The 25023-nt window shown below is 39.8% G+C and overlaps 1 protein-coding gene across 1 annotated transcript in view; it reads right to left on the bottom strand.

The window, feature by feature from the left end:
- The window catches only part of CPLX1 (complexin 1), a 116472-nt gene that overhangs the window by 24325 nt on the left and 67124 nt on the right, over nt 1–25023 (bottom strand). The window contains exon 3 of the mRNA XM_051963811.1: nt 11668–11843. Coding sequence (XP_051819771.1) covers nt 11668–11843 — 176 coding nt within the window. The remainder of the gene's footprint in view (nt 1–11667; nt 11844–25023) is intronic.

Raw genomic sequence — 25023 nt, 5'->3', positions numbered from 1 at the left:
TGTGTGTGTGTGTACAAGGAGGGACCTTGGCTATACTTTGAAGTTAAAGCTTCTAAGTGGCAGGGGTGAGGAGAAAAGGCAGACCAGGCTTGGGGCACAGTCTGGGCAAATTCAGAAGTGGGAGATCAATTTACCTGGAATATGAGAATATACAGAGGGAAGTGATATAAGATAAAGTTGGAGGTCAAATTGTTCAGGACCTTCAGCATCAAGCTGAAAAGTTTGTAGTTAATTCTGGAAGCTAACCTGAAGATTTCTGAACAAGAGAGCAGCATCGTTGCAAGATTTGTGCCTCTGGGAGACTATTTTGGCAGCTGTGTGGAAGATGAATTGGAGAAGGGAGAGCCTGGGAGCAGGAAGGCCAATTAGGGGATTGTTACAGGCAAGAGGTGATAAGGGCCTGAATTAGGGTCGTGGCAATATGAGTGCAAAAAAGAGAGAGGGATGTGAAATATATTGTGAGGGAAACAGACAAGATTTTGCAGCTGTATGAATTTGGAGAAGGAGATGATCATGAATTTGGATGATTGGGAAGATGATGACATCCCAGCTGAATCATATTCTAAGCTATGGAGACATTCCCCCCTCTCCTGATGCCCTAAAATAAAAAATACCCCCCCAACAAAACAAACCCTCCAGTTTTAGATTGTACACTGCCATGTGCTGCCTTTTCCCTATAAATGAAGCTAATCTCTTCCCAGACTTTTCCTCCTCCCTTACTCTACCACCTCAATTTCCCAGAGTATAGATTCTGAAGTCAGGGTGCGTTTACTCCTGCTCTATCTCAAAACTGGGAGCTCCCAGAGAGGAGGACAAAGGGCCTTCCTGCTCTGTCTCCCCCATATAACATGAATATATATAGCCTGACACAAGCCTGGACATACAGGGAGGCAGTGGATTTATGGAATTGAGTTCAACCTAGAGATTTTGAGGCTCCTGCAGAAGGTTGTGTGAATAGAATCGCTGGAAGACTAAAAGGTTGATGACCTACTTCTGGCTTGCAACACATTCTTCTCAGGAGGATCACAGACTCCTTTCTGCTGGGATACTCCAAACTGAGTTTTAAGTGTCTTAAACTTTCCATGTCTTCACCTCCTACGTGGCTGAGAAAATTGAGACCAAAGGTCATGTGTTCTCCCTCCTATTTTACATTTCAAAAACTCCTTTTTCTCTCCCTTCCTCCAATGAATGAAATGACCTTGCTCCTTTCCAAGAAAAACAGTTCCTCTCTTGCCCTTAATCCCATTCCCTTCTCACTTTCTGGAACTGACTAATCCACCTTTTTTCCTTCTCTTTCTCATCTTCAGTATGTTGTTTTCTACCGACTCCTTAACTCACTGGCTACAAATAGTCACATCTCTACTGTCCCAAAACAAACACGTTTTTTAAAAAGAAGTCTCTTGACCCTATCATATTTTTCTTTTCTCCTCACCTCGGCAGCTAATTCCTAGAAAAAAAAATCATCTATACTCCCTTTCTCCACTTCTTACTCCTCAATCCTCTACAAACTGGCTTCTAACCCCATTCCATTACTAACTATCTCTTTCCAAAGGCCACTAAGTCCCCTGAGTTTTTCCTCAGTTCTCAATCACTCTGATTTTTAAAACCACTGACCATCTGTAGATGTTTTCTTCTCCCATGGCTTTCTCCTTCCTATTTAGTTACTCCTTCTTACTTTCATTTTCTGGTTTATCCTCTCCCTTCTGTGTCCAAAGTTTGGTGTGTTCCCTACCATCCTGTATCTTCACCACTTCTCACTTTATATACTAACCATCTCCCTTATGGATCTCATTTACTTACAGAATGAGAAAATTGCTGCATTTAAGAACAGAAAAGTAATTTTGGAGGTCATGGAGTCCAGCCCACATCTAACCAGAATTCCTTGAACAACATTTCCTTAAATCCTTTCATTTCTCTTTCATCAACTAGCTCTTCTTTTGTTGGTGAGAATTGCAGAATGTCGGTTCCCTTGTGGTTTCCTTTGCCTCTGAAGTATGAAATAATTATTGAGACAAGTGGAGAATTTTTCAGAGTGCTCCCATTTTTGGCAGAGAGAACATCAGTAAGTGTCAAGAGAATTGAAGTTCCCCCATCACTACAATATCATGATTCTAGGGAAAGTTTGCAAGCTGTTTCCCAAACTCTTTATCTAATTCCTCTTCCTCCCCAGGTGACATAGAGTATACTTCTACTATGACATTGCTTCTGTTTCTGCCAGTGTTAATTCTCATTCAGATGCTCCCTAATGTGTTTCTGCCATGCAATTCCTGGATGAGCATATCTTTTCAACATATGATATCCCATCCCTTTCCCCATCGCCTATCACACTATCTATGTTCTTTTTGATACAGGAATACTTTCTAGTCATGAGTTCCCATCCCATCAAATCTTGGTGATACCTGTGGGGTCAAATATGCCTATCTGTATTGGGATCTCTAGTTCATCCTGTGTATTACCCATAATTTCGTTTTCTTATCATCATTGAAGCACTAGTATTTCCTTTTGTTTCTTTTCCATATGTTAGAATATGCTACTCTTTATGGTGCAAGACTTGTCAGATCTATATGAGTAGTGTTTTCCCATCCCCTTTCTTTTTAGTTTAAAGCCCTTTTGATGAAATACACAGAATTCCAGGTAAATATGTTTGTTTGTTTTACTAATATTTGGTAACTATACTATTCCCTGACCTTCATTTTAATATTTTAGACCATGATGGACAACTCGCAAGCCCATTTTCTGCCACCTGTTTACTTTCCAGAAGTGCACTCCTCTTTTTTTAATCAGAAGCAGTAGAAGCTGAAAATACTCCAATCCCTGGGTCTTTTATAAGATAAATAACCAAAAGGTCTTCCATTTTTTGACAGAGATATCAAAACCCTTAGCCATACTTTCTATCTTCTTCTTGACTTTACCAGTAGTAGAGTGAGTTGCTAGAAATAATTATTCATCAGTTTTCTCAGGCCCTGGTAGATTGTCTGTTATGTTCTGGAGAAAGGTCCTGTTGTTAATGCCAGTCAGACATAACTGTGCTGGTACACCAGACAGGGAGTCACCAATCACTACAACTCATCGCTTTGTTTTTCTGATTCTTATTGGATAATCTCCCATTAATAGGACCCGTGAACCCACACCATTGCTTCCTGTTGGACAAGCAGCTTTTTCCTCCTCGGAGCCTCTGCTCTTCTTCAGGAAGAGCTTTAGCTTCATCTTCAGTGGTCTTCCTTCTTCCTCTTTTCCTATGTGCCTCATTCTTTTCCCCTCCAACCTCTGGACCTGGGACAAGGATTTCTCCCTGCTGCTTCAGATTCTTTTTTCTCCTTTTTTTTTTTCCACGTTGAAGCTCGTTATCTATTTTTAAAATTTTTCAATAGAATTTTATTTTCCCAAACACATGTAAAAATAGTTTCCAAAATTCATTTTTGAAAGATTTTCTGTTACAAAGTTTTCTCCCTTTCCCTTCCCTCCCCTCTCTTCAAGATAGCAAGCAATCTGATATGATTAAATATGTGCAGTTCTTTTAAATATATTTCCATATTTATCATGTTGTAAAAGAAAAATCAGAACACAAAGGAGAAAAAAAAACATCCTGATCTATTTTTAAAGGACTGAACACCTATGCTCTACTACTATGGGGAATGGAGAGGTGCTCCTCAAGGCCCTATATCTTCCCTTTTAGGAAGGAAACCAGTTAGCAATTCAGACACCAGATGATAGTGCCATGACTAGAGCAGGAAGACAGACATCGCACATTCTATACGGCTCGCTGCAAATTTCTCCACACTCTCCACAGTTGCTAGAGGAAAAATCCTTCCTCTTTGTTTTGCTCAATATAAGTAGCAACAAAGGGGCCAATCCCCCCTTTAAAAATGCTGCAGCACATTTCTTGTGGTCAGTCTTAAATCTGAGTTTTCCTTTCTAGTATCCTGTTAGCACAGGGGTAAGCACACCTGATTTCCTTTCCCTTGTTCTTTGATTTTCTTTTCATTCTTTTCCTTGGGTCTTATATCTTAAGCACTAAGATCTGACCATATGACTCTCTAAATCAATCAACTCCTATCTAACCATGTGTTTTTTACTCAATCAATTCTTCCCATCCTAGAGGCAATAGGAAACCTCTTTTCATTTCTTGATTGAAACCTTTCCCCAGATTCCCTAACTGCTAGTGTCCTCCCTCCCAAGCTCTCTTGTATTTAATTACTTAGAATACATTTGCATGTATTCACCTTATTTCTATGCTGGATATATTTATCTACTTGCTGGCTCCCCTATTTGAATGTGAGCTACTAGTAAGCAATGATTTCATTCTTTGTACCTGTATCCCTAGTGTGTAGATCCTCGTAGCCCTTTACTAAATACTTGCTGATTGACTTTGATCTAACTCAATTCCTTGTCCATCTTAAGCTTGAGCCGTGTCTTCCTTCTTTTCAGGAACCCAAGGGAGATGTCAGGATTCCATTGGCCCAGTGCCCAGCTATTCCCTTTCTAGGGTACAGGGAGGGTATGTTATAGGAATCTGGTGCAGTACAGTGAAGAAATATTGGACTAAGAGATGAAAAATGTCCTGGTTCCATCATTAAATATCCTTGTGCCCATTCTAACTCATTCTCCATCTCTAGTCTCAATTTCTTCATTGATAAAATAATTCTTCTTCGGTCTACTATACGAATTAGTGTGAGGCTCAAACAAGGTAACAGACATTACCTAGGGGTAAGTAAATGGCCCAGTGACCACCTTACTGTTTAGCATTTGGGGTCATTTTACTTCTTGGCTCCCAGAAAGGTGTTAGGTACTTTGTTGATGAAATAAGGAGAAGCTTTCTGCTGTGAGTGATAAACATGTAGTGTCGATATCTGGTGGGCCCCAGTGAGACGAGCAGTCACAAGCAGATATCCATTTGCAGCAGCATATCTGGCAACAGATATCTGTTCACAGATACAAAAAGACCTTTTTTTTCATATAGTGCCTACATGCTTAAGATCTTATCTAAGATATATCTGATTACACACAGAAAAAGGACTTTTCCCATACAGCACCTACATGTGTAAAATCTTATCTGAGATTGTCCAATTTTCCTGTTTTGCCCAATTCTTCTATTTTTCTTATTCTCCTATATGTATGTCCTTGCCTTATTCTGTTAGGCTGCCTGCCTCCGTTAAGGAGGTGGATGCTTTATCCCAAATAAACACCTGTGCTTGATTTGGAAACTATCTGAACTTGAATTCTTTCAAAGATGACACCGTGATACTTGCCCAGTGGATCAGAATCTGTTTTAAATTATGGCTCATTAGTCCCTACCAATACATTTACTCTGACTATTCAGTCAGGGGATGGACAGTTTAAAGTGAAGGCTGAATGAAATAGCATAATATTAAAAGTAAAAAAGTTCTTCTCTATCACCATTCCCATCCAACCCCCCCCCCCCAATTCAGAACTTACCCACACATTTACAAATTTCAGTGGGAAGGGAGACATGTGGGGCACACAGAGATGGGGACCGTGTGTGGCTAGAGTGCTCAAGTGAATGAGAGTGTATGTATGCAGGGAATATATGAGATGAGAACACAGGTAATAAAGGTGTCTTGAGTCTTAAACAGCCAATGTCTGCTGAACTTGTACCTTGCTGGGTGTTGCTCTCCCCTCCCCAAAACTCCCCTGCCTGGTATTATACCTGCATCTCTACCCACTGAGTATCACTGAAATCTACTTGGTCTTCAGCAATCTAGCTATCCTCAGAGCCATCCAATATTCTATTTACCAGTCACTAATGATGTTGTGATCAGTAAGCCTCTACAATCCTATTCAGACATCTCTTTCAACCTCCTACTAAATTTTAGCTCTAGTCTTTGTTGGTGTTTATCTTTAGGGTCATCTGCTACTATATCTACTATCCAGTGGAGAGGGTTACTAAGAAAGTCTATTTCCATCTGGGAAGTATTGCAGTTCTTTTTTTTTTTTTTTTTGGCCAATGGTTATAAACCATTTACCCTCAGTTGGAAGGAAGGTAATGAACGCTTAGAGGAAGGTCATGTTTATTCTTTAAACTGCTCTTTCATATACTCTCTTATCTGAGCTACTCTCTTTTCTGATTTATGGTCAAAAGCTTATTTTTCTACTTATCATACTTCCCAGCTGTGGTGAGAATTCCCAAGATGCTAATTCAACTGAAAAAGATTCTGAGTAAAATTGTGGTGAAGAAATGGCTTTTAATCTCTTGTCCATGCTCTTTTCTTCCATGAAAATCACAAGGACTAGGATGGTTCATGAACACAAAAAACTTGGTGACCTTTTCCCCACTTAATCCTCCTCCCTAAAAATCAAAATTTGGTTTCTCTATAATTTTAGATGTCAGAAGTGGCCATACCACGCATGTCCAAAGCAATCTGAATTTTGAAACTAATAATTACAACAGTCTGAATTGTCATTAGAATCAGCTGATTATTCAGCTTGGAATAAAAAATATGAATTGAATAGAATCTACTTATTTTTACTGAGTTGCCCATGTGTCCCAGCCCTATACTTGGCTAAGTTTTGGAGCTTAGGAGAAGGAAGCTTTGTCAATGAACAATTCTTTGGTTAGCCAGAGCAAGCAAAAGGACATGTACCCCTTCCATCCACCATACCTTCTCTGTGTAGGAGACAATCACTCTTTGAGAAAAGGATCTAGGGTTTTATTGTTTGTTTTTGGTTTTTATTTTTTATTTTTCTTTGTATTGTTTAGCACAATATCTGACACATAGTAGGCATTTAATTTAAGTTTTGTTGTTCTTTTTGTTTGTTTTTCATTCTCAAAGAGAACTGTGACCTCAGGGAGATGATACCATGATTGGCAAGTGAATTGGATTTAAGTGAGGGAGGGCTGTGCAAAATCACCAGCTTCACTTTCTCCTCCAAAACCATCTGGGTCCCATGGAAAGATATAGATCAGGACCACTGAGATGGCTCTGGATGCAGCAGGAGATCATGACCTTTTAAAGCTAAAGCCTTTAGCAAATCTCAATTTGACTGAGGCAACACCCATTCAGTGATTACAGCTAGGTTAGAGTTGAGGCAAAGAATGACCTCTTTTACTTAGTTAAAAAAAATAAAAAAATCTAATCTATTAGGGAAAGACCTTTGGGATTTCTGGCCAAAACAAAAAATTTGCTATTTATATTCACTCTGAGTCAAACAATCCCCAACTGGGGCTTTTCCTGGAACCTATAAATGTTTATTGATTGACTGACAACTACCCTCACTGACTTTGTCAGACAAAAGTAAGAAGCCAATTTTTTGTATCAATTTCCTCTCAGTTGGCACTACTCCTACTGCTTTGGGGTATATAGAATTATAGAATTACAGAAAATCAGAAGGAGAAGGGCCCTCTGAAACCATCTGGTTTGGCAGAGATGGCAGGTTTACAAGGTAGAGTCCACTTGTCTAAGGTGTCACACATGTCATTAAGCCGCATCCTGGACAGGAGAAGACGCCAGCCTCCTGACTGGAGTCTTGTTCCTCGCATCACTACTTCAATTGCCCAGATCTTTGATGCTATATAGGGAAAAAATCTGAGAACCATAAGGGACCATGATCTATTACTCCTTGTATGGAAGCATGTCTCAAACCAACTATCTAGGGTCTTCCTTCACCAGGTAGCAGAGAAGGAATGAAGCTGAGATCTGACATAGCTCTTTAAAGTTTGCTGAAACCCTTCCACATCTTAATTCATTTGATCCTCACAATAATTCTGTATCTCAGTATTATTATCTCCATTTTCCAGAAGAGGAAATTGAAACACAGAAAGGACTATGTAGCTTCCAGGGTCATAGAGCTAGAAATTAACTGAGACAAGATTTGAATTTAGGTATTGCTGTCCCAATAAAGGTGCACTGGGAGAAATTCACTTATTTAGATCATCTAGCTTCCACTTTCTCAGTCTGAGAGCCAAATCTCCTGAAATCAAGCTAGTTGATAGATCCCATAGTCCGGGCTTGGGATTTAAGGAAAGTAGGAAAAACAGAAAGAATATTAGAGGGATGAAGGGAGAGGTGTCTGGGAAAAGGATTTTCTCATCAACAAAAATGCTTTCCTTTGCACTGATTATGGGTCCCCCATGCCTGGAATGCTTTCCCTTTTTGCATTCAGCTGTTGGAATCCCTGCTTTTCTTCAAAATTCAACACTAGCATCCCATGAAGCCTTCACTGAGGGTTTCCCTTCTTTTCTCCCCAAACTTGCCCTGTACATATATATACATACACACATTCAACAATCATCTATTAAATATTTATTATGTGCTAAGCATTGGGCTAAATTCTGGGGATACAAAGAAAGGCAAAAGTAGTCCCTGCCTTCAAGGAGTTTCCATTTTTAATTGAAGATTACATTTGTATAGAAGAACATAATATAGAAGAGATAATATAGAAACAACTAGGTAGATAGAAAATAAATACAGACTTTTGATGGGGGCACCTGGAAAGACCTCTGGAAAAAGAAGTAATCTGAATTGAGTCTTGAAGGAAGCCAGGAAAGTCAAGGGGCAGAGGTGAGTAGGAAGGAGATCATTCCAGGCATGTGGATAACCAGTATAAAGGTATGGAGATGGGTGTGGGAAAATTATGTGCAGGATGAAACAAATAAGTATGGTTGGTTTGTAGCCTTCGTGGAAGGAAATAAATTGTAAGACTCGAAGGGTAGGAAAGAATTAAGGTTGTGAAGGGCTTCAGATGTCAAACAGGAGACATATTTGATCCTGGAGGCAATAGGGAGCCATTGAAGTTATTGAGTGAGGATAACATGGAGACCTCCAAACTCATTTTGATGGCTGAACAGAGCATGGATTGGAACTAGGGAAAGAGTTGAGGCAGGGAGACCAATCAGGCTATTAAAATGATCTGGTCAATAAGTGATGAATGAGATCCTGAACTTTGATAGTGAAGAGAAATGGACTCATATGTGAAATGTTGTGAAAATAGAAATAACAAGCTTTGACAATAAACTAGATATGTGGGAGTGAAAGATAGGCTTCTAGCCTTTGTATTCCCAGCACCTCACACAGTGTCTGGCTCTTAGTAGGCATTTAATAAATACTTATTGGTTGGCTGAGTAATTTGACTGACAAGGAAATGGTTCTTCTCTCAGTTGGGGCTTGGCTGTACCACGAGGGGCTTCCTGATGTCCAAATCACTGAGCCACCCTGGTTGATGAGGCTGGAACTTGATTTCAGTAGGTCCAGTAGACCCCTTGCTCTTGAAGCTCTTGTCGCCACAGGAGATTTGTGTACAGACATGGCCACACTTATGTCTGTGGATACTATTGCACACAAAGCTTTCTTTTCTGCAGCTGTCTGTTTCGCTTCTAGTCTCCTCTGCAACTGGGTTGTTCTGACCTCAACCTTCCCCAAGGCAGGGGTGCTGCTTTCTCCAGCCCTCTCTGCTGCATGCTGGTGGCTGCTGGGGGTTTTCCTAGTTATTTATTGGACGGATTAAAAAATAAAACAGGACTTTCCGATGTTGTTCCCAGCAGTGAGATGTGATTCCTGCAGGAGTCAACCCAGGTGTGAACTCAGACCTGTGCTGGTGAGGGAGGTGCTAAGCCAGAGAAGCCTGCGTGAGGCTGCTAGGAAAATGTCTCCAGATCACACTGACTTCAGATAAGAAGGCTGGGCAGGAGACAGGAGAGAGAGGGGGGGAGGGTATCAGTCTGTACCCAAGAGCTCTACTAGGAACAGTAATGTCAAGTGGTGCAGGCCTTTCAAAGGTCGTTGCAATGCCATAGGCTGCCTCCTTCCCCAGGCTTCCTCTGCCAACAAGCACTAATCCTGTTTTATCAGCAGGAAGCCTGCAGGGTTAATGGTCCTAATCAGGCAAAGTCTGTGCCTGCTTTAAGGCATAAATTAATTCCTAATTTCTCTGTCTCCAGACTCTCTCCCATCCAGTCCAGTCCACAATGGTTGCCAGAATAATCTTCCTAATATATGGCTTGGATCACATCCCTCCCCTGCTCAGAAAAGTCAGAGTTCCCCATTGTTCATGGGATAAAGTCTACAGCTTGGCATTCACGAACTTGCCCTAAATCTGTCTTTCTTGCCCATTCTTTGGTAAGGTCAAATGAATCAGTCACTTAATCACCCCCTCCTCCAATGAAGGTAATTAAGATGCTTTACTGCTCCAGCTTTTCAACAGAGATACCACCTTTAGAGACTCAAGGAATCAAATGCAAGGCACTGGACTGGGGCCCAAAATCCTAGGCCATTTGGGGAGGAGGAAAAGCCACTGGAGCAGACGAAATGATGCTACACAGGAAATGCATGGGGCTTGGGATCATGTCCTGTGAAGACTCTGGTAAAGTAGGGAGCCAATTCAGCACCCAGTATTTCAATACAGAGATGGCGTCATGATAGAAGCAGCTTCAGTCATGCCCTTGGAAGTGAAGTGCTTAGAGACAGAGAGACTAATTGCCCCTCTCTGTATGTGTATATAGACATGCAAATACACACATATACATATAAATCCTCCTAGACTATGTTTACATGTGCATGTAAATAATACTATACAAATACAATACATATGAAATATACAATATTATAATATGATACTATAATGCAATCTGAATAACACTATACAGATATGTAAGTTTATTTAATATATGCAACATACATATTTGTATGCATATAACTATATTTCTGTGGTATATTAAAATCTATATATGTATGTAAATGAGATAGGCTATACTAGTATATATTTGTTTATATGCACATATACATAATTGTATACTTCTAAATATATTTCCATGGTACATTAAAATCTATCTATATATAAATGAAATAGGATATATTTGTATATATGCATATATAAATATATTTCCATGAGATATTAAAATCTATATATGTATATAAATGCATATATGCATTTGTAAATTTGATTTAATGGATAAAAAAGGCCAGTATTTTAATCAGGAAGACATAATCTGACCTCTCATACATTCCAAAAGATGGGAAGTACAAGGGCAAGAGGAGGATAGAGAAAGCACAGGGAGAAAAATAGAAAAAGAAGAGAAAATAGGATCAGTGAACATCATTTTTTTTTAAGCAGAGAAGAGGACAGAAGGAAGCCAGAAAGATGCTCACACAAGCAGGATACCTTTGAAAACTGCAGTTTAACTTTATTATGTACTTAATTAGATAAGTAAGCCATCCATAATGGAGATCTTCAATTTTATGCACAATCCTCTTTTTCTATTCTATTCTATATATGGAAATGTCTCTCTTTGTGGTGTTTAAGAATAAAAATTAATTTTAGGAGCAAACAAAACCATTCCTGCCTCTCCTAATGCAGAAAGTATAATATTCATCTCCCCTCCCCATTCCTATTCCCAGCTTCCAGCTCTGCTTGTCCCTTGGGAGCCAAGAACAAAGAGCTCAAGAGCTGGGTGACTGATGGCTCTCAAGGGAGCTTCATTTCTGGGGGTGACATTTGCTTTAGCTTCTGGATAAATTGTATTTTATAACTGGCCTCAGGAGTCTCTTTTCCTGCATATATGCACCCAAAGGCTGCTGTGCCAGATAAGGCCACGGTCCCAGCTGAACCAAGAGCATTAGACCTTTTTTCCTCCTTTCCTCCAAGAACTTTGCAGGCGAGCCATGGCAGGGCCAGGAACTGTCTGTCTGGGGCAGGGGGAGGCTTATCCCTTACCTTATCCCGGATCCCTTGTCTCATGACCTCCCGCTCAGCCTCCATCTTGGCGTATTTGGCTTTTCTCTCCTCCTCTTCCTGCCGAAGGGCTTCCTGGCGTTCCTCCTCTTTCTTGGCTGCATCAGGGTCTTTCTCTTCATCTCCACCAAGCATCTTCCCCATGTCCTTGGTGGCCCCTGAGGATAATTAGCAGAGTCATTAGTATGGGTTAGTGAGGGCTCAGTGTATAAATGAGCACAGATGTTAGTCTAGATAGATAGTATATACATTGTATATACACAATATATACCATGTATAGACACTATATATATACTATGTATATACATTTAATATATACACATTGTATATATACTATGTGTATACAATGTATATATATATATATATAATCTATATATATATAGTATATACAAAGTATATATATATGTATGTATATGTAGTGTGTGGGAGCACACATCAATGCAGGAAGCTACATCACTCCCACTAATGACGGACAGATCTTGGAAAGGTCCCAGCCCCCACTGCCAACCTAGTTTCTATTGACAGTCCCATCCTGACTCCACCTACTAAGTCTAGTTGAGATCCTAGGATAATCAGAGTCGGAAAGATTTTAAAGATCCTCTCCCCCAGAGGTACTTAACCTTTGGAGGATCATCAATACCTCTGGCAGTCTGGCAAAACCTATGGACAACTTCTCAGAATCATGTTTATGAAGGCATAAAATAAAATACATGAAATTGCAAAGGAAGCCACTAATATTGAAATAAAAACATATTTTCCCCCATAGAGGTTCATGATTCCCCCCAAAATCTATCTGTGGGCCTCAGGTTAAGAACCCCTGATATAGTCCAATTCCCTCATTTTTTACAAATAAGGCAACTGGGATGCAGAGAGCATATGACCTTGCCAAATGTCACATAGGTAGTCACTGGCAAAGCCCAAGTTTTCTGACTTCAAATCCAGTGTACTTTCTATTGCACCACACTGCTCAATAATGGATTGTTTCCTGTCCCTCCTCCTCCATCATCCTTGGGATACCAAAACTACTTGCTTATTCTACCCTTCTTGTCCCTTCCTACCATCATGCCAAACTGAGAGTTTGTGTATTGATGAGAATGAGTGTGTGTGTGTGTGTGTGTGTGTGTGTGTGTGTGTGTGTGTATAGATATAGATATATAAATATATCTGAGGGTCGGAGAAAGCGTGTGAAAATATATGTCTGTGACTCAGTGTATTTATCTATGTGTAGGTTTCTTTTGCTGTAAATATCTGTGTTTTGGGAGAAGCAGAGAAGTGGACCAGGATTGATAGGGAGCCCAGGAGTGTATACTCTTCAGCCCCGTGGCTTAGGGAGTCCAGGGTAGCCTGGGCTATGCCCGAGCTCTAGGCTCAGGACTCTGGGAGCTGTGCCTAATGGGGGTGGAGGTGGGGGCTGCTGCCAGAGCCCTCACTCCTGCCCTGACTTTGCCAGCCACCACTTTTCCAATGAGCAGCTGATTCACAAGCCCCTTGCAAGCCGCCCTCAACGCCCTCCTTGTAGTCGTTTAATTACATCCCTCTCCAAGGCTCAGCCAAGACCCAGCCCAGCCTCTTGGCTCAGGAAATCCCCTGCCTGGGAATAGGGAGGTCTGGAGGAATCTACCCCCAACGCCCAAAGTTGGGGGATGTGGAAAACCCTTCCCCTCAGAGCTACAGAAAGAGCCGGATCCCTAAGACCAAGAATAAATCGGCCAGATTCCCAGAGCTTCTGGACAACTGCCCATAGCTACCCTAGCAAGAGATTCTCATGATGAGAGAAGAGTCATTGAGGATGCAGACCTTAGCATAGTGTCTGTGATAGAATAAGTGCTTAATAAATGCTTGTTGACTTATGCTCTGGATAAAACCTATATCACAACTCTTTTTTTTTTGTTGTTGCTTTTTTAAAAATTAAAGCTTTTTATTTTCAAAACATATACATGGATAAATTTACATTGACCCTTGCAAAACCTCGTGTTCTAAATTTTTCCCCCTTTCTTCCCACCCCTCCCCTAATTGGCAAGTAATCCAATATATGTTAAACATGTTAAAATATATGTTAAATCCAATATATATATATACATATTTATGCAGTTATCATATCACAGCTTCTAATGCTCAGAAACTTTCTGTGGTTCCTTAGCATCCAAAGGACAAAGTCCAAACAGAGTCCTGAAGGCTGTCCAGTCAGTTGATTGTGCCCTAGCCAGTTAACATTATCTTCTACTGCTCCCCCTTCACACTCTGTTCATCAATCAAACGGCATGATTTTCTATTCCCCATTATACTGTGCGATCTCTTGCTCTTATACTTTTGTTTGTGTGTTGACTCCAACTGGGATGCCTATTTTTCAACCTGGAACACAGTAGGAGCTTTTTGATTATCTCATTTGATCCTTGAAAAAATCCTTTGAAAGAAGGGACACATACACATGGGGGGGCCCTAGGTCTAGAGCTGGTCACCCAAGGTTCAATCCTTCCATTTTACAGATGAGGAAACTAGAGTTCAGGAAGTCCAGGTTTACAATTAGTAACATTAGAAGTAGCATTTGAACTTATGTCTTCCATGTTTTATATCCAGCAGTAGAGCTTGAGGAAGCTAGATGGCACTGGGATTACAGTCAGGAAAATCTGAGTTCAATTTGGCCTCAGATACTTGTTAGCTGTGTGAACTTGGGCAAATGGATTAATCTCTGCCTCAGTTTCCCCATCTGTAAAATAGGGATAACAATAATACCTGCCTCCCAGGGTTGTTAATGCAATTCCTAAATAAATAGTATATTTAGTTTTTATGTATATAAATAACATAATATTTATATTATACAAATTTATATATAATATAATACTTATAATATATAAAATAAATAATAAATAAAAGTAGTTTCATAAATGCTAGCAGTTCTTCTTCTTATTATTATTACTCATAGCAACATAGCTAAGCGATGGCAAAGCTGGGTTTGAAATTCAAGTAACTTCAAATCTAGGCCTCTTTTCAACATAAAACATTACTTTGTTTTGTTTTGTTATTGTTGTTTTTGTATGTTTATTTATATGTCTGCTTAGAAAAAATATTCTTTTAAAAATGCATGGAAGAGAAAGTCATTTGGTTTGATTCTGGATCACATGCTCAAAATCACTTTTAGGGGATATGAAAACCAATGTTTTATAGTTCAATGGCATATTTTTTTTTATTAAAGCTTTTTATTTTTCAAAACATATGTGTGGACAATTCTTCAACATTAGCCCTGGCAAAACCTTGTGTTCTAATTTTCTCTCCCTTCCCCCACACCCTCCCCTAGATGGCAAGTAGTCTTATATATATTAAACATGGTAGAAATATAATAACATTACTTTTTAATATATTTTTATATTGATTTTTATACCTATCTTTTTTTTCCTACTGGATTGGCATCTTTCTGAGGGCAAGAGTTGGGTCTGGTTTATTTCTACCTCTGTTGGTCTAATAAAGTGGCTCACTATGCAAATGCTTATTGTATAAATGAATGGCTATGAACTAAGAGGTCCAAATTATGTCAATTCTTGATTACTTGAATTAATTCAATTCCATAAACATTTTATTAAGTGCTTATTATGTGCCAGGCACCATGCCAAGCCCTGGGGTTACTAAAAGAGGCAAAAGGCAGTCACTTCCCTCAAGGAATTTATAATCTAATGAATATACAGGGGAGAATCCCAATCTCAGATTGTCCCTCAGAATATCTTTACTAAACCTCCATAGGCCAGACTCCACAGGGGGAGAGATGGGAAAAGGAAAGGACTCAGGTCCCATAGACAAAGAATTCTCTAATTAGAGGGGCGTCAAAGGAAGAACAAACCCCTGCTTCACCTCTCCTTCAAGAAGCTAACAGTCTGGGGAGTAGACAGAGATGGAGCAGATGTAGGTACTGGGTGAATAAAGGATTGAATATATGTCCCTCAGCAACACATTTGGTCAGACTGAAAGAGATCAGAAAATTATAGGACTTAGAGCTCAAAAGGATCTTGGAAAAATATCTAATCTAATTCTTTTATTTTTATATATGAAGAAACTGAGCCTTATAGAAGGGTTAATGATCTTAGCTCAAATTTATATACTGCTTTATATTTTTCCAAATATTTTATATGCATTTGATGCTCATGATAATATTCATTGCAAAGTAATATGCTATTATTAGCCTGATTTTCCAGAGGAAACCTTCTCAGAGAGGTTAATGACATGCCTGCTTATAATGAAACACGCGACTCACCTCCAAATAGAGAAGTAGGTGGTGGTGCATTCGTAGTACAGATGGAGACAAATAAAATAAAAAACATCGGGACATAGCCAAAGTGGGAATTTGTTTTGCTTAACTACTGAGTAGAATAAATTTTGTTTTTCTTGTTTTCTCAATGAGGAGTGGGGAGTGAGAGAAAGAGAATACAGTCCTGGAGAAAAAATTAATTTCAGAAATTATTCATCTACGGGCTGGTGGGTACCTAATGTAGCATTTCTGTAATGCTTTCTGACTCCAAATCCAGTAGTCTATCCACCATACCACAGAGCTTCAATTTCTTCACTACCCGGTAAGCAATAAGTGTGGAAATTGGGACTGATTGGAGTTCAAGTCCCCGGATCCCAAGTTCAGGCCGGCTTCTGCTGCTCCAAGGACAAATCTCATCAATTCCACAAGAGCTAGCTCCCCACCCTTGCCACTTTGAAATTGTAGCTTGTACCAGACTAGATTTGTTTATTCACCTGGGATCCGCCTACCCACTGCACCGCCTCTGGTTTCTGATCCTGCCTTGACACAGATTCTGTCCTGATCGTCCTCAAAATTCTGTTTTAAGCCCCATTTTCTCTAGCTGACACCCCCTCCTGAATGACTAAGACACCATGTTTCTATCTCAAAGTCCCATGGGTTTTATTTAGCTCTTACAGGGTCTGGTACTTTGAGAGGGCCTGACAAATTGATGCGGTGGCTTACAGGAAGGAGGGTTCACTTACAACTGGGATGTATCAGAGAAGATTTTGAAGAAACGATGCCATTTGATCTAGACTTTCTAAGGATAGCTAGGATTTCAGTAAGGGCAGATGAAGGAGATGGCTTGCCAACTAGAAGTTTAGTTAGTGTTTGGCTTTTTTTTTTTAGTTTTTTTGTAGCCAGAGATTTTTATTTTTTATCTTAAAATTTTTCTTTAATATAATAAACTCAGGCAAATATTGAACAAATACTAAACTAAATAATTCATTTTTTCTTATTTTTAAAATTTCAGTGGATAGAGCACTGGCCCTGAAGTCAGAAAAACCTGAGTTCAAATCCAACCTTAGACACTTAATACTTCCTAACTATGTGACCCTGGTCACTGTGTAATCTCAGCCACCTAAGCAAAATAAATAAATAAAATACATATAAAGACAGTTTTCAACATCCTTTTTTTTTTTTTTTTTTCCTGAGGTAATTAGGATTAAGGGACTTGCCCAGGACTTGTTAAGTATCTGAGGTCAGATTTGAATTCAGATCCTCTTGACTTTAGGGCTGGTGCTTCAACATTCATTTTTGTAAGATTTTGAGTTCCAATTTTTTTTCTCCCTTCCTTCCTTACCTCCCCCTCCTAAAGACAGCATGCTATATATAACTCTAGGCAATCTCTTCACTTTTGCCTGCCTCAGTTTGCTCATCTGTAAAATAGAGAAAATAATAGTACCTTGACTCCTAAGGCTATTGTTAGAATCAAATAAGATATTACTTATAAAGTGCTATATAATGCTAGTTATTATGATTAATCAATCATGAACTAATTTTTGAAAATATTTTTAATAACTATTTCAGTATAACTTATTTCCTTTGTATTTAGTGTTTTTGAAAATATTCTCCTCAATGAGGGGTGTGGAGGTGGAGAGGGAGGAAGGGAGAGAATTTAGAATTCAAAAGTTTTAAAAACAAACGTTTAAAATTGTTTTACATGTAATTGTGGGAAATAAAATATTAAATGAAAAATGAAAATATTATTCTGAGAACAGGTCCATAGATTTGGAACTCAAAGTTTTAAAAACCAAAAATGTCAAATATGATTTTATATGTAACTGGGGAACAAATGTTAAAATTTGTTTTTACATGTAACTGGGGAAAAACAAAATATTAAATTAAATATGAAAACATTATTCTGAGGGCAGGTCCACAGATTTGGAACTCGAAGTTTTAGAAACAAATGTCAAAAATTGTTTTACAGGTAACTGGGGAACAAATGTCAAAAATTGTTTTTACATGTAACTGGGGGAAAATAAAATAATAAATTAAATATGAAAACATTATTCTGAAGACAGGTCCATAGGCTTAACCAGTCCATGGAGAGGTCTATAACACAAACAATGTGAAGGACACTAGAATTCTAGGTCAGCTCCCTTATTTTCTAGACAGGAACTTCAAGAGGAAAAGAAATTTTCCCAACATATTATCACAAGCTGTTGACTGAGCAGAGAACCCAGTTTTCCCAAATCCCAGCTCCGGGCTCTTTCTTCCTCCTAATGTACCAGCTGCCTGGTTTCCATGCTGTCTTCTGCATCTTGGCTGTTTCTCAGCAGAGTTTTGTTTGCACCAGACGCAGTGCTGTCTCCGAATTTGTGAGATGCTGCATGAGCTCTCGTTGGCCACGGGGACACCTGGAATCCTGCCCGGGAGGGTTACAGACTGGGCCTGGAGCCCAGGAGCCATCGATCCCTGCTTTGGAAGTTCAGGGCTCCCCAGAATCCTGGCTCTCTAGGTGACCTTGAGCACTATACTTCCCTCTGCCCCTCAACTTTTTTTATTTGTAAAATGAAAAGCTCTCTGAATTTCCAACTTGAAATTCTATGATCCCATTTCCCTTCAGGAAGACAGATTTTACTAATCTGTTCTAAAGATTCCTCCTTCAAGTTTTCTTGTGTCTTCAACATAAAAAAGCCACCATTCCCCATCTATCATTCCTGAGCTCACATTGAGCCACATGGTACAGGCTCCAGGGAGCTAGAATTAGTAAACACAGAAAATAACAGAAACCCTAATGACTTGAAAACATTTTCTTGGCACGAAAATCTTAATGTTCTATTTGGTCTCCAGGCAGCAGGGCTGGCTCCGGCCCCCCAATACAGAGAGAGCTTTCAAATGCTATTGCTGTATGGCAGAGACTAAAGAAGGCAGCACCCAACCAGGTTTGCTTAGAATAGTCTGCCCACAGCCTTTTTTACCTCCCCAATTAGGTAACTGGTCTACCCAATTCTTGGTACCAGGCAGAGGGAATAGGCGGGACTCTGTTACCCCAGGCTGCCAGAACCCCAAAGGTTCTGCTGAATGTCTCACACACACCCTGTTGAGAGAAATTTCTTCTCCACTTTACCCCTTCCCTCCTTTGGAAACACACATTATGAAGATAGAAACTATCCCAACTCTATAAGCAGCCATGAATCTCCCCTGCAGAAGGGAGCTCAGTCTAGGGGTTCTGAGTCTGCAGAGACTTCCAATTCTGGGCTGATGATTCTCTTTAGAGCCACAAGTGATAAAACCATGAATTCAATGGTGTCATCTGGCCCATGAGTTAATAGAAGTAACCATATGTATCTATAGGAGTCTTCTGGCTCCTTGAAATACTCTCAGACCTAGCAAGAGGCTATTAAGATCTTATTATTTATATCAGGTTCTTATATTAAGATCCTGAACCAAGAAGATTTGGGATTTTTATCCTTATTTTACAGACGGGGAGACTGGGCTAAAGAGAAGGGGGAACTAGAAATGAATTCTGACATCAGTGTATGCATTGGAAAGTATTCTAGAAAGAGCTGTTCTGCAAGAAATGGTTTCCAGGAGCAAAAGTGAATGGACACAGAGACAAAGGTGAAAAAATAGACCACATTGATGGCTAGTCAGCTACAGAAATCTCTTCAGGATGATTTGCTTCGATTCAAGCACAAGCATTTAGGCTAAATCACCAAAAAAGCTAAACTACCCCCAGTCTATAGGCAGTTGAACTCTATTAACTGGTCGGGAGGGAGATGGGATTTGATTCTCTCTCTGGAAGAGCTATAACCCTTCCCTGAGGAAAGGGAAGCAGATGGCAGCAATTGAGACCTCAGATGTTGGGTGGCAAAGCAAAGAGTTCGCTAAGCAAAGTGATGAGTTCCTGGAGCCAGCTGGGAGATTCAGTAGCTGAAACTGGGGAACAATGAGGCCCAAAGCTATACTGTGAAGGCTGAACTTGGGCCTTATCCCATACTAAATTAAATGAGATAATGATCGTAAAGCACTTAGCATAGCTCCTGGCACATAGACAGTGCTGTATAAATGTCAGCTATTGTTGTTATTATTACTGGCTATTATTCTGGTACTGTGAGTCATATGGACTATGTGGGTCCGTGGATAACGGAGCACCGATTCCCTAGCAACTCCCCCAGTTCTTTCTCTGCTTGACAAGGATTGGGTCTAGCATGATTTATATTTCTGGAGAAGGTGAGACCCACCAGAGGGAAACATGTTCTTGACTGCCTGTGAGCACAGATATAAGTCCTTTTTTTGAGATCCATTAAAGGCCCCTGAAGCCCAAATATAAAATAATTTCTAATCGACTTGGAAATGCTGCCCAGTAGACTTGGAAGCATTATGGTCAAATAAGTCTGCAGCATTTTTTATTAAGCACCTATTGGGTGCTAAATCTGGCTGTGTGCTAGGGACATACTCCAAGGTACTTAGAATTAAGCTCATGAACTAGTTCTTAAAGAACCCTTATACTGGGCACTCAGGAAATACTGATGAAATGAGCACACAGACACTTCTGTGAGTCTGAGCATTCTTTGTAGTGTTTAATGAAATTATTCCATGTTTCATGCCTTGTTAGCTCGGTATTTGGCAAGGAAACTTGGGTTACCTAAAAAAAGGGAAAGACATGAGCTAAATTCAGATTTCCCCTCTCCCCCCACAAGACTTGAGCTCTGGAAGGAAATAAAAACAAGTCAAAGAATATTAATTATTGAAAAAGCTGAAAGACTGATCTATGTGGAGTACCCCCAAAGTCTTAGTGTTTTAAGGATTTAAAACTACATTAAGACTTTTGGGTGCCTTGTATAATAGCCAGCATTTTATAGCACTTTATAAACACAATTTTATTTTATCTTTACAACTGTTGAAGGTAAGGGCTATTATTGTCCCTATTTTATAGATGAGGAAACTGAGGCTAGGAGAGGTGGTAGGAAACTGAACTGGATTGGACTATGGTCCTGTAAGGGGAGGAGAGGATGCAGGTAAGATACACAGAGGTGGAAATGTCAGAACTTAGCAAACCATTGGATTTGGGGGAATAAACATGGGGAATGACCTTGAAGGGTTGATTCTGGATGGAGCTAGAAATGAAGCAGACTTGTACTCCATCCATGGAGGCCTTAGAATTTGGAGAAGATAACTGAAGTTAACAGAAGCCCTATGCTTAGGGAGCTCACAGTCTGGGGCAGACTCACTGATTCTTTCCTGAGAACCCACTACAAAGATTCTTTAAGAACTAGCTCAGGAACTTAATTCTAAATACACTGGAGTGTGTCTCTAGCTCGCAGCCAAATTTAGTATCCAGTAAGTGCTTGATAAATGCCATTGTTCACTTCTCTGATCATAATGCTACATTCTCTCAGGTGTATTGGGCAGTATTTCCAAGTAGATCAGAAATCATTCATGTCTGGGTTTCAGGGGCCCTTAACAAGATCAAGTAGGACTTCCGTTCTCACCTTTCTTGTGCTCTTAATTTGTACTCACTGTTTTATCCTGGGCAAGTCACTTAACTCAGTCTGCCCCAGCTCTCTCAACTGTAAAATGGGGATAATTACAACACCAACCTCCCAGGATTGTTGTAAGGATCAAACAAGATCATATTTATAAAGAGTTAGCACAGTGTCTGATACATAGTATGTACTATATAAATTGATCATTATTGGTATTATCATTATCGTCATTCCTGTGATTCTATGTGACAAGCAAACACTGCATTAAGCTTTCATTTTCTGCTTAAGTTTTTATTTCTGGAACCATTGTCCTATATGTCTTTATGAGATAGACACTTCCCTACTTCTCTCCAACTCCTGCATCTTGGGTCCCCTTTAGAAATTACTCCATAAGACTGACTCAGGAGATAGAAGTCACATATTCTGGAGTGGGGAGATTGGAATCCACACCTGGTTAAGACATTATTAGCAGACCCTTATTTGGAATGATAGCTTGTATGAGATATATTGTTTCCCTTTGGATAGATCTTATATCCTGTTAATTAAACAATCCTGTTATCTAACCACCTCAAATGAAGTAGGAAAAGGAAAATATTTCTTGCTATTAGCTTCAGAATCTTTGCACATGCTAGAAAGAGGTCTAATGTGAGACTGGCTTGGGACTGAGGCTTGAGATAGGAGCCCCTTGAAAAGTTGGCCATTACCAAGAAAACAAGTGTTCTGGAATATCCCTAAAGACATCAAGAAAGGGGGAAAGATCAGCATTTATATGTATGTATGTATGTGCATAGATATATGGAAAGATAGATATAGTATGTGTACATATACATAAGTATATATCCATGTGTAATTAAATATAGCAGCTCTTTTTGTGGTGACAAAGAACTAGAAGCTAAAGGGATTACCCATCAGTTGAGGAATAGATAAACAAATTATGATACATGAATCTAACAGAATATTATCGTCCCATAAAAACGATGAAAAGAATACTTTCAGAAAAACCTGAAAAGATTTGTATGAATTGTAGCAGAGTGAAATGAGTAGAAGCAAGGGAACAATTTATAACATAACAACGATCCTGTAATGATGAACAATTTTAAAAGCCTTAAGAATTCTGGTAAAGGGAGAAGCTAGATGGCACAGTGTATCAGCCCTGGAGTCAGGAGGACCTAAGTTCAAATCCAGCCTCAGACACTTAATACCAGCTGTGTGATCCTGGGCAAGTCACTTTACCCCAATTGTCTCACACACATGAAAATTAAAAGTAAAAAATAAAAATAAAAAAAAGAATTCTGATAAACACAATGACCCATTATGATTCTGGAGAGGCAAGGATGAAGCGTGCCATTCACCTCCTGACAGAGAAGGGATGGACGCAGGGTACAGGATGAGACATGGCCAACGTGAGAATTTGTTTTGTTTGGCTACACAAACTTGTTACCAGAGATGTGTCCTTTCCCCCTCCTTCTGTTACCCCACTAGTAGAGAGGGAGGAAAAGGAAATAAATGCCTGGTGAAAAAACAAAATGTAATTAAAAAAAACCAAGTGATTTGTATTAGCTGGGGCTGTCCCTGTGAACACTTCTTCCTCCAGGAAGACTATAATAGGGACAGGCAACAATAAATAGCGGACTGGCTCATTGGGGACGAGATCCTTTTGTTGTTGTACACCTTTGACTACCGGCATCTGCAGTACATCTCAGCATGAAAGACACTGAGATTTGGGGCTGGCTGTGCTGAGTGGGAGCAGATAGAGCAGGGCTCGGTGGAATAGACCACAGGCTTGTTCTGTTCCTGTGTAACATTCAATAAACATCTCTAGCTTTGTAAGCCTCTGTGTGAGTCACTCCCAGAGTTCTGGAATTGAAATCAGAGCACCGATGCCGAACCCATCTGATTATTTCCCTAGCTAAACTGGGAGCTCCCTGAGGGCAGGATTTTGCCTTAATTATCTTTGAATTTCCCTGGACTCTGCACAAAGCTGGTACCTAATGAATGTTTTGGGGGGAAAAAAACCCAACAACAACAAAATTTCCCTCCCAGCCACCTGGTGTCCCAACGAAGCTTTGCCTTCTGGGTTTAGCTTCCTTCCTGTACCTTTCCCAACACTCAGCTATCTCATCATAAACTTCATTATACTGCTCATGATTTTCTGCAGCAGAAAAAAGCAAAAAAAAAAAAACAAACAAAACCCTACTATAAACATTTTGACTGTGGACTATGTGCTTAGAAAAGCACCTGGGGCCATAGAGGGAAAGTGTTAACACAGCGAGTTGCAGTTGGGGACAGAATTGTCATATAATCCAGATTTTCTGCTCCAAAGTCAATGATCTTTCCAAGAAAGAGAGTAGGGGAGGTAGGAAAAGACCAAGAAAAAGACTTAAGCTGAGATTGGAAAGGTTTTTGGAAAGAGACATAAGAGACCTTATGGAAAGGTCAATAATATCAAATCTGGTAGCTAATAGAGTAAACGATGAAGCCTAAAAGTACATTAGATTTGGCCCAGAACCAGTCTTTCCCCACTCTCTCCGCAACACTTAGAAATCTAATGGTATCTCTTTGACTTTAAGAACAATACTCTAGGGAACCTCTGCATTCTAAGAAGTCATCTACATGTTGTAGCAGAGATGGGGAACTCATTACCTGATGGACAATCCATTTCACTTTAAAATAGTTCTAATTGTCAGGAAACTTTACCTTGTGTCAGGTCCAACTGTGCCTTTCTGAAGCTTCCCCACATTGTACCCAGTTCTGCCATCTGGGACTTCTGTCCCATGACAGATAATTTAACAAAGAGTAATCCAAGTCTAGAGTTCTTTGAAGGCATTTTTGTTGCCTTTTCTCCTGTCTAAAACAACTAATTTCTTCAGCTCTCCTAACAGGGAGTGGTACCCTGTTACCATTATCCTGGTCACCTTCTTTGGGGAATTCCCTAGGATTAACCATCTGGGACCTCTGTCCCATGACAGTTTAACAAAGAGTAATCCAAGTCTAGAGCTCTTTGAAGGCATTTTTGTTGCCTTTTCTCCTGTCTAAAACAACTAATTTCTTCAGCTCTCCTAACAGGGAGTGGTACCCTGTTACCATTATCCTGGTCACCTTCTTTTGGGAATTTTCTAGGATTAACCATCTGGGACTTCTGTCCCATGACAGTTAGTGTAACAAAGAGTAATCCAAGTCTAGAGCTCTTTTCTCCTATCTAAATATGACTAGTTTCTTCAGCCTCTCCTAACGGGGAGTGGTACCCTGTTGCCATCATCCCGGTCCCCTTCTTTTGGGCATTCCCTAGCAGGTCAGTATCTTTCCTTAAATGTGGCACTCAGAAATGAGCACAATTTTACCGAATACTGGAATTTTTATTTCTTCCCTCCCTGAACTTATCCCTTGTTCTAATAGTATTTCATTCCTACTGATCTCTTCCTCCAGGACCCTTGTCCTAACCTCTATTTCCCCAGAAATGCTCTTTCCAAGGCTGTATTTCTCTGAATCATGTCTGACTCATGTTCAGACTTCAGTGAGCATCAAGTAATTTGTGAAAACCTTTTGCATAATGAATGAAACTCTAGCCCTTACCACGCACTGTCTGAGTATCTGCCTCCCTCACCAACAATTATCTCACCGCCACCA

Source organism: Antechinus flavipes, chromosome 6, assembly GCF_016432865.1.
Source record: "Antechinus flavipes isolate AdamAnt ecotype Samford, QLD, Australia chromosome 6, AdamAnt_v2, whole genome shotgun sequence".
Lineage (NCBI taxonomy): Eukaryota > Metazoa > Chordata > Mammalia > Dasyuromorphia > Dasyuridae > Antechinus > Antechinus flavipes.
This window is presented reverse-complemented; position numbering and strand designations above follow the sequence as displayed.